We start from the raw sequence: 10752 nt of genomic DNA, 5'->3' as shown, positions 1-10752 counted from the left end.
GACAAGGAAGTGACACGCATGGCCATTGCAAGAGGCTCCTCCAGAGGGGTCATAGCACGACTTTGTTGGAAGTTGTCTGTCCATGAGAGGTGCTCGGAGTCCCTTTAAATGTAACCTAAACTGCTGCAGAAAAAAAAGGTTTAATCTTACCTGGGGCTTCTACCAGCCCCCTGCAGTCACCTGGTGCCAGTACTAAACGATCCTCCAGTCCCAGTTTTAATTTTGCAGACTGAGCCAGTCTATGGCAATTGCACAGCCCTCGTTTGCGCTCCTGTCACCGGGAGTGTCCTGTGCAGGCATAGTACGGTAAAATCTCTACTGCGTCTGCGCAGCTTGTTCCTGGTGATTGGCGTGTGAACAAGGACGTGCACGGCTATCAACTGGCAGAATCAAAACACACGGCGGGAACTGGAGGATTGGTAAGTACCGGTGCAGGTACAGGGTGACTGCAAGGGGCCGGTACAAGCCCCAGGTAAGAAACTAATTTTCTGCATCAGTTTAGGTTCCCTTTAAGTAATGAATGCAAAATATGGAATTATCTGGGACGTTCCAAGCACAGATTAATGATGCCACATTAGGCCGACATCTGTGTTGGCTTAACAAATTGCTAATTGTTTCACCTTTGCCCTTCTATACTGATATGATAATGAACAGCACATTACATTTTACTCAAAGCACATGTAAGCATAGTTTCAAATGTAATAGTTTATTAACTTTACAATTAAGCCATATTTTAAATAATTAGTTACAGAAGACATTCATAAGCGGAGTTTGCAGGAAATCATCTCCTGCCGCATGGACATTACCAGTATTTTGTTATAGTTTGACACAAACCAATCTGTCTTGTGATCTGGCCATTTCCTAGACAGGAATGTAGCGAGTTGTGCCTGAGCACTTCCACCTCATAGAGGGATATTGGCATGCTTCTTCCATGGATTGACTTGCTGTTTACTTGCAAGTACTTCAAGGTCACGACAGATGCGCCTGCGAGTGCTAGACGGCTGGATGATGTCATCAACAAATCCTGGTGAAAAAAAAAAAAATTCAGCTAATTACCATAAGTAATCACAACAAAACCACAATCCATGTAACAATATACCCTTGTAGTGTAGATTTGATTTTTTTTTTTATGTTGAACTGGGATCCCATTTGTATTTTCTGACAGTCCAGGCTTTTTTTTTTTTCTTTGGTTAGGGTCTTGAGCTCACTTCCTCCGTCTATAGGAAGTAAGTTCTCCACCCTCCCTATTGAAGCCCCTAAAGGCTCAGTCCATGGGCCCCTTCTCTCCTTCAGCTATATCTACAATCTAATCCAGGTTATTACTTTATTTCACTTCCAGTCATCAGCTATAAACTGACCACACCCAAATCAATGGTATTGCTCTAACCGGAAACATCAGGGAAAATGTAAACCAGATTCATTTACCTGGAGCTTTCTCCAGCCCCTGGAATCTTAGGTGTCCTTTGCCACAGCTCTGCTCTCAGTGGGTCACCCGGGGTCCCCTCTGTAGCAGCCACCGACCCGGTGAGGTCGCAGCTGCTGCGTGTGCCGAAGCAGCTGCGCCAGGAGTGTTCTGCACAGGCACAATACTTCTGCCCCTGCGCAAAACGCTCCCGCTGACAGGAGCTTGACTGAGCAGCGCAGCCGGAGTAAGCCCCAGGTAAGTAAATCTGCTATACATTATTTTCCCTGATGTTTCCTTAAAGCGCAGTACATGGTGTATCCTTGACTATCTCAATATCTTCTTCACTTACTCGAAAACTCAACACATCTTCAACTAGAAAGAAATAAAAAAAAAAAATATCCTTGCACAACACATGCTATATGCATACCCAGTGTTCTCCCCAGGCTCTTTTAGCCGGGTGCTCCACCCGGCTAGTTTTGGTGACCACCCGGCTGTTATCAACTCACCTCTTCCTATGCTGTAAGCAGACTTGTGCAGAGAAGCAGCGGTCCTGCATTCTCTCATCTTGCCCCACCCGGCTACTTTTTCATGCCACCCGGCTACTATTTCATGCCACCCGGTTGGAAATAATTTCTGGGGAGAACACTGCATACCCTTATATTCAGACTGCACTGTAACATCACCCAGTGCTGCTGAATGCTGCTGCTAAACTGAGGGCCAGTTCAGACGGTATATATAGAGATGGATAGGGCAGTGTAAAATTGCCCTTCATGGTTTTGTAAAAACAAAAATTTAAATTTATGTAAAAAAATAGCCAACTATAAACAGGTCTTCTCACTTCTCAGATCCTACACCCTTTATTTTCTTTACCAGTTGCCCATCAACTCACACTTCTACCCAAAGCGAACAACCTCTCTGATGCATGTTTTCCTCTCCACGTGTGCTGGTAGCCAGGACTTCAGAAGCCTGCTAACGCAGAATTATGCACATTTTATATACAGATGTATGCCGCCTGAAAATGGGCTAAATCAAATCCCACCAAGGTGGAATAAGATTGGTCCTTTTTCAAGCTGCATACATTTGCATACGGAATTTGTATAATGCAGCATCAATTCGGACTTGCATCTCAGACTCTAGATTGGACACAGAAGAAGGGATGGTTAATTAGATGCTAATAATAAGCGAATGTAGGATTATGCAAATTTTGTGTGCACATTCAGACCACTTTCAGACAGACAACTGAACGTTTGCCAAGCAGTTCAGCATCACATCTGCCACCTGCCAGTGTTATGCGGGTGCAATTTAATTGCAGTGGTAACACCACAAGTGTGAAACGTTGACACGGAGTGGTGTTACCAGGTGTAGTACCACTACCAAGTGCTAACAAGCACCCAGGCCAGTACAGGAGAGTAGCTGACAGTTGCCCGTCTGAAAAGTGGCTGTATAGTGTACCGGTTAAGGGCTCTGCCTTTGACATGGGAGACCAGGGTTTGCCATCCTGGCTAGGGTCAGTACCTATTTAGTAAAGAGTTCAAGGCAAGACTCCCTAACACCGCAGGGTGGCCCCTTGATCACATTCCAGTGGCTGCAGCTCTGTCTTGAGTGCTTTGAGTCCGACAGGAGAACAGAGTTATACAAATGTTTGGATGATTATTATTATAATGGTCTTATACAGCTTGAAATTAGACCAATCAAATCCTGCACAATTTTTTATACAGAATTTGCATAATCCTGCATCAGCTTGGGATCGTTTGCATCTCATTGACTATCTCTAGTCAGAAGCAAAACACGCATGACTGCATCCTAGAAGTAAATAAGTATGTGCACTTACATTTCATTTACTTTATTCCCTTGGAGTCAAGTCTGAATAAATAGGCAACCACCAATCATCTGCATGGCTTAAGACAGTCCAACTCTGTCCCATGGGAGCCATCAGATTTGGCCCTCCGGTGGTTTCCCCACTTCGCATTGTGTTTGGCCCACTTAGGACCACCAGGGAAGCTATGTTGGAGGGTAAGCCCTAGATCCCCAGGAAAACCAAATAGGGAGGGGGAAAGCACAAGATACCATGGAACTGTATAGGAGAGGGAGGGGGCCACCAGACACCAGGGAACTATGGGGAGCGAGGGCCACTAAACATCAGGGAATTGTATAGATGAAGGATGAGTGCCTCTAGACACCAGGGAATCGTACAGAGGAAGGAGGGGGTACTAGGGAATGGAGGGGGACATTTAGATACCATGGAATTTTATAAGGGAGAGAGGTGGCCACTAGACATTGGGGATGGCCCGCGAGTTGGTCCCAGAGCTCAATTTCAGCCCACTTCGTATTTGAGTTTGACACCCCTGCTCTAGAGTAAAGCCTGGTACATAATTTCAATTATAAACTGGCCAATCACTGACCAATTTTACCACGTACTATAAGAGTTTACCTGCACAATCTAATAGTCAATATCTGTTGACCCTTATATTACATGTAGGTGGTAAAAATTGGTCACAGATTGGCAAATCATAATTAAAAAAAAGTGTGTACCAGGGCTTAACATCCAATTTTGAATGGTCAATTTTACCACCTCCATGTAGTACAAGGGCCAAAAGATTTTGAATACTATGAACAGTCTTGTGTATATCAGCTCTCATACTACATGCAAGTGGCAAAAAATGGTTAATGAAAATTGAATGTGTGTACACACCCTAACCTCTACAGACATCTGTGCATGAGCTGATCTGTGACAGGACATGCGGAGGTAGCATAAGTCTCACCTCTGACAGCTGCAGGGAAGGGATTGGCAAACTTCTCCACATATTCAGCTTCTGCCTCTGCCTGGTTCTCCTTTCCTCTGAATATGATCTGTACAGCTCCCTGGAGAATAAGGTAAGCTTTTATCAATAACAAACAAAAACACCCATCCACAACCAATACTATTGGTCTATATAATTGTACAAAGGCTAGAGTTTACAAATAACCATGGATCTCTCCATTACATCACCTGAATTGTTGCAAATACTTTGTTTTAAAGGAATACTGTAGGAGGGGGGGGGCAGGGAAAATGAGTTGAACTTACCCGAGGCTTCTAATGGTCCCCTGCAGACATCCTGTGCCCGCGCAGCCACTCACCGATGCTCCGGCCCGCCTCCGGAGGCGGGGTCGGAGCATCGGTGAGTGGCTGCGCGGGCACAGGATGTCTGCGGGGGATCATTAGAAGCCCCAGGTAAGTTCAACTAATTTTTCCCCGACCCCCTACAGTATTCCTTTAGGAAAGGAAACTTGTTTTCCATGGATTTTAGTAAGGGGGCTTTTAGGACCATTGTAGCCCCTCACACGCCAACGAGTTCTGGTTCACCAGGAGCTTGCTGGTTAGTCTACCTCTAGGTGTTTCAAGTCCTACTCCATAGAGCCAAATTAAGCCATGCCATGCACTGATGAGGAAAAACCAATCCGAAACAGTCTGTATGCATGCTGGATCATTGTGGCTCTGTACTAATTACAAGCTGACACATCATTGCATTCCAGCGGATCTGGAGGTGTGTTTAACTTCTAAGGGCAATAATGGATGATTTGCATATATTCAGCAGTGATGCACTGGGAGACATCTCAAGCTCACTCCAACCTGAATTTTCGCAAATACTTTCTGTTTTAAGAAAGCAAACGTTTGTTTTCCATGCTTTTTAGTAAGGGTTTTTTTTAGGACCATTGTAGCCCCTTACACACCCCAACGAGTTCTGGTTCACCATGAGCTTGCCGTTTAGTCTGTTTCACTAAATAAGTAACTATAGTGTTACCACAAGACGAAGAGCAAATGCAGAACATGAAAGCATCTTCCCTGATATTACTATATCTTGGGCATTATCAATCAAGAGGTTACCTTTGCCCCCATAACCGCAACTTCTGCTGTAGGCCAGGCGTAGTTTACGTCACCTCTCAGGTGCTTTGAACTCATGACATCATAGGCACCACCGTATGCCTGCAATACAGGAAGAAAAATAGTCACTTTTACCACCACTCAATCCGCAGCTTCAGACTTTACATGGCAACAGGATGTGCATACCAACATGTACTGCCAAGCCATGATAATCCTCTATCTTTAGCATGAAATCAGATCTGGACACCATCAGCTTGTGACAGTCACTACAGGACGAGGTTTTCCAACATATTGTAACATATTTCTGTGACCATAAGCAATGCTTTTTCACAAAACTAACTAGACTCTTAGGTGATAGAATGCATCCATCAAACAAAATGATTGTATTAGGCTTTGTTCACATCCGCCGCCAGTGAGTTTCGATTTTTTTGTGCATTTTTTTCTCCTCCCAGCGCTTACCTGCGCGTTTCGATTGTGTTAAGCGCTTGTCAAAGCACTTTTGCAGAGCGATTTGTTTTTTCACTTCCTGGCGCAAGTCAGGAAGTGAACTCGGACCCGGAAATGAATAAATACAATGTATTTATTCAGCAAAGCGCAAATGCAATTGACGCACAAAGCAATTTTGTGAGTGTTTTACTCTTTTCCTATACCTTCCATTGTAGCAAAAGAATGGTACAGGCAGCGCTTTGCTGAGCGGAAACGAACCGCTCAGATGTGAACACTCTCATAGGGAATCATTGCACAAGCTCTTTCAGAGTGATTTTGCAAATCGCTGGCACTTAAAAAATAGCGAAATTGCCCTAGGTGTGAACGAGCCCGTAAAGTGTACCTGTGGGGGGAAAAAGTGCCCCAGATAGGTAGCTCAGTAGAGGGAAGCTTCTGAATAATGCAGAGGCTTCCCCCCATCCTCCTAAACCGATCCAGCCCTGCCCCCCCCCCCCTCCCCATGAATATGAGTGGTCGCACTGTGCAGGCAGCCTTGCACAGCACATGTGTAAATAGCACAGAGCTGATCGGGCTATGCTCTTTCTGCTGAGCCTGAGTGACTTTGTGCTACTGCTCAGGAGCAAGGCGTTGTGCCTGCACAGCGCGGTCACACTCGTTCATGGGCGGGAGCAAACTTCCAGGAGGTCCCCGCGCTGGATCAGTGGTCTGGAGGTGGATATGGGAAGCCTCTGGAGGACACACAATCTTCCATCTACTTTTGCTCTTTTCTTACTTAAGTTACAGTTTTCATTTCAAAGTTCTTCCAATCAGCAAACAAACCTCTTACCTGCAGCAGGTGGTTTTGAAATGCCAAAGTATTTTTATGGCCACCATGATTTTCAGTTGATGGGTGGATATAAAATGTGCCGTGTGAAGGTTATTCCTTTACTGCTATTACAATCAAAAGGCAAAGTTTGTTTTGCAAAAAAAAATAAAAAAATATTTTTGACCCCAGGCAAGTTTTCTAGCTGCATGTAAAAATTCACATTAGATTTACATGGGTCGCCTGTTCTACTGAGAATTCTAATTGCAGGAAAACTCATGTGTGGCTCCTGACTTAAAGCAAACATGAAGTGACCTAAATGTAAAAAAAAGAAAAAAAAGGCGCACTCCAAAAAACGCGCTTTTTGAAGTGATTTTTTAAGGCGATGCTAAGAATGTGCCTAACAATATTGTAAGCATGTGCCTAGCGTTTCTTGTGGCGTTTTGGTGTACAGTGTTTTATTTTTTGTTACAGTAGAGCTGTAACTGAATAGCTTCTGTAACAAACGCTTGGAATATCGCTCTGATCTATCGCTTTTCCACTTTCCTATACTTAACATGGAGGCTGAATCGCCTCAGAAATGCTGCAGGACCCGAGTTTGCGTTTGGGGAAAGAACAAATCGCTCTGGTGTGCACCATCCCATTGGAATATATTAGCGAAGCGTTTTTAAAAGCGCTCAGAACCGCTCTTGGTGTGCACCAGCCCTTACTCTCCCAAGAGAAAGGAAGGCTCTGGATCTCATAGAGCCTTCCCCACTCCTCTCTCCATCTCCTCGTTCCACTTACAATATTCTTGCCTTCTAGCCTCCCTGGAAAGTTTGAGGGCCCTTTCACACTGGGGCAGTGCGCCAGACTGACGCACCGCTACTGCACTCCACTGCAAACCTATGGGGTCGTTCATATTACCTGTGTTGCGGTCCACCAGAAGCCCTCGATCTGACGCTGGTCCAGAACTTCGTTACCGCGCGGCTTCTGCGGAGACTTGCAGGCATATGTGTCGGCCTGGAAGTCATATTAGTCTTTTTTTCTGACACGACACTGTGGCGCGCATACGCGGAAGCGTGTTTTTACAATACGCTTCCGTGCACTTCCAAATACCCCGAAGCAGGAACTGACCGCTAGGGCGCGGCACTTCGTGCTTGGCCAGGCGCGGTATTCCCGAATGCCCATTTCTGGTGGCGCGGCTGCCGCACCACACTTCCAGTTTGCAGTGTGAAGCCGGCCTCAGAAGCGTTTGGGGGATGTGAGTACTTTCAAAGGCTGCTGGTCGAATCATTTCACCAGGGGGACAGTAGTGGAAGAAGGGCACAGAGAGAGGACTAGGAGGCTCTATCAGATCCAGAACCTTCCTTCTGCTTAGGCAATCTCAATCTTATCTGTCTTTTTAGGTTGCTTCAGGATCGCCCTAAAGAAAAAAAAATTTTCCCTTGAATAAAAAGAGGAGGGTTGTATTCTTTCAGATGCTCAGTATCGCCAGCATCCCTCAGTTTCTGTCCATATGATGCCCAGGGCTTTGCTGTGGCACAAGCTTTTTTTACTTTGAGGAGTGCATAAAATCCAGTAAGACGTCATGTTCTCACCTTTCTAGTAATGATTGTGATCTTGGGGACCGTGGCTTCAGCAAAAGCGTACAGCAGCTTTGCTCCGTGCCGGATGATTCCTCCATACTCCTGGGCAGTACCTGGGCAACACAACACATCAGCTTCATGATAGCACACAGTGTACCACTGACCCACATTCAATGAACTTCACCATGTTCCCTTACAGGAAATAGATCACACCTTGTCAATGACTACCCTTATTTGGCTCTAGCAAGAAAATGGCCATTCATGCAAGTTGTACAAAATTAAAAAAAAAATTGAATATTTTTATTTTTTAGTATTTTTTCACTTGTCAAGTGCCAAAAGTGTGTTCTGTAAAAAAAAGATAGCAAAATCTCAACAAAAAAAACTCAGGAGAAAAGTTTCTTAAATCAAGGTCATTGGGCTCTATTCATAAAAAACTTGCTGCGTAAATACTCGTAGAGGTAAAATACCGCAGCGGTATTTTACACTTCTGGGTGGTCATTCAAAAAAATCTTGCCAGCTGCGATGCAAGAGCGGAGATCTCCCGCTGAAGGCTGGTGGTAAGCTGTCGGAAGGCATGCGGAAACACTTCAGCCGGCAGAGTCTCTCCGTGCACTGCTCTCTCTGGGAGGTCTGTCCCATTCACTTGTATGTAATCCGCAAAATCAGAGGAAGCGGTATTTCCCGTCCACATACGGCTTCCTCTAATCTTTATGAATGGCCATTTTGTTACTTTTTTCTAGATAAATCTAGAGAAGGCGGAAATTTCTCGCTCTGCTGGGGGATTGTAGATTTTCATGCGGGAACAGCTTTTATGAATGCCCACTTTGCTAAATGGACGGGAAAATCCGCTGTTTTGAGCGGAAAACTTGCGGTAAGGTTTTATGAATAGAGCCCATTGTCTCTAAACGGAAGACTGATATTGCCCTAGATCACCCTCCTAACGCTTTCATTCTTATTAAAGGTGAATAGGGGACTCCGCCCTCTCACACAACTTTCATGTTTGAGTCAGCTGTTCCAGAGAATTTCCCTCTGCTCACAGAGCCATTACCTGTCTCCACCCACCCCCTCCCTCTGCTCCCTCATATGTAGCACAGAGAGGAGATAGACCGGGTCAGAACTTGTTCACTGGGGAAAAAAAAAAAAAAGACTGGGTGGTGCTCTAGTGCAACTACCTCTTATGGTTCATGAAGGTATAGAGGGAGGAGTCTGGACAGTTCACAGACTCCTCCAGTCTACACTAGCTGCATATGACATTTACAGAGGATATCCGCATTGCAAACCTGGCCAATCTGATAAGAATTTTTCTGTTAACTTTTTATTAACATGAGCCTGAAGCAGGGCTCAGTGAGCATTCACCACTTAAATTGCACAAATTAGGTCTCTCTCTAGAAGGTAGTCGCAAACGTCTAGGTTAAAAAGCCTGCAGGAAATATACTAGTGTTGAATCCTGCTAGCTGGGATCATTTCCTGCTTTGGCACATGATCTGAGCAACAAATCAAATTTGACAGGCAGCCGATTGGGCCAATCAACATGCAGGAATCACGTCCTATAAAGCCACTGGACCCGAAGGCACCCAGGGCGGGATGAGTGGAGTGGACGTTAGTTACAAGGAGCGCGGGTAAGTTACCAGCGCTTGCTATGCTGCACTACTGCAGCATAGTGTGCACTGAGCTGGCGCTACTCTGCAGCGCAGCTTGATGAATCAGGCCCAATGTGTTATTGTACATTTACATGTGACGCTAAGTACTGATATAGTCTTGCGAGGCAATATGTTGTGTAGCATGTTACAGTGCTGAAGAATTACCTGGCAGGAATCCTGGCACATCAACAAACGTGATGATGGGTATATTGAAGGCGTCACAGAATCGCACAAAGCGAGCCCCTTTAACCGAAGAGTTAATATCCAAGCAGCCTGTAAGACAAGAAGGGCTGGAGGTAATGCTACACACAGCGGGTTACGGTGTACCTATCTATCTACTGGTGAGACCACCAAGGAGTAGGATGGGTATCAATACACTGTAGGAGGCGCCCTTAATCTCGTTATGACATATATAACCAAATCATAGGTAAGTATAGTGTGTCTTACCTGTTATGAAGGCTCGTACACACGTAAATCATAAAATTGGGTTTATTAAAGCACAATGGATAGACAACGCGTTTCGCGACCACAAGTCGCTTCCTCGGGTCAAATAGAGTGCTGTTTAGCCAGAGAAGTACAGCGTGGGCGCCCACGCTGTACTTCTCTGGCTAAACAGCACTCTATTAAGGGCGCCTCCTACAGTGTATTGATACCCATTTCTACCCCATTGAGTGGGGTTATACTTACTATAAGCTCGCTATTATAGTAGTACTTTTTGGGAGCAGCGACCGGACAAGGCCGAGTGGAGACGGTACTTCTCCACATGTTCTGATGGTGGTTGCCTGAATAGCAACCCTGAATTGTGAGTATATTTTATCTTCAGTAGATCATCTCACACAACGATAATACACGATATTGGGCTCCCGGTGTCCCTGTGTTTTTTATCTTACTAGTTTTACTAAGGAGTAGGATGGTCTGTGTTACGCTAATAATGCAAATGTATGGAAAACTTGGAATTGGACTTATTAGTTGCAGAGGTCTGATTGGTTCAATTCAAAGCTGCATAAATTAACACCTTAGGGCGGGCC

General features: G+C 45.1%; 1 protein-coding gene across 1 annotated transcript in view; it reads right to left on the bottom strand.

Moving 5' to 3' along the window:
• Nucleotides 1-687: 687 nt before the first annotated feature.
• PCCB (propionyl-CoA carboxylase subunit beta) overlaps nucleotides 688-10752 on the bottom strand; it is a 32799-nt gene continuing 22734 nt past the window's right edge. Inside the window, exons 11-15 of the mRNA XM_068280391.1 lie at nucleotides 9890-9997; nucleotides 8097-8197; nucleotides 5271-5369; nucleotides 4168-4267; nucleotides 688-1024 (exon numbers count right to left, since the gene is read on the bottom strand). Of these exons, the coding sequence (XP_068136492.1) occupies nucleotides 903-1024; nucleotides 4168-4267; nucleotides 5271-5369; nucleotides 8097-8197; nucleotides 9890-9997 (530 nt within the window). The 3' untranslated portion in view covers nucleotides 688-902. The remainder of the gene's footprint in view (nucleotides 1025-4167; nucleotides 4268-5270; nucleotides 5370-8096; nucleotides 8198-9889; nucleotides 9998-10752) is intronic.

This window comes from Hyperolius riggenbachi, chromosome 4 (genome assembly GCF_040937935.1).
Source record: "Hyperolius riggenbachi isolate aHypRig1 chromosome 4, aHypRig1.pri, whole genome shotgun sequence".
Taxonomy (NCBI): Eukaryota; Metazoa; Chordata; class Amphibia; order Anura; family Hyperoliidae; genus Hyperolius; species Hyperolius riggenbachi.
This window is presented reverse-complemented; position numbering and strand designations above follow the sequence as displayed.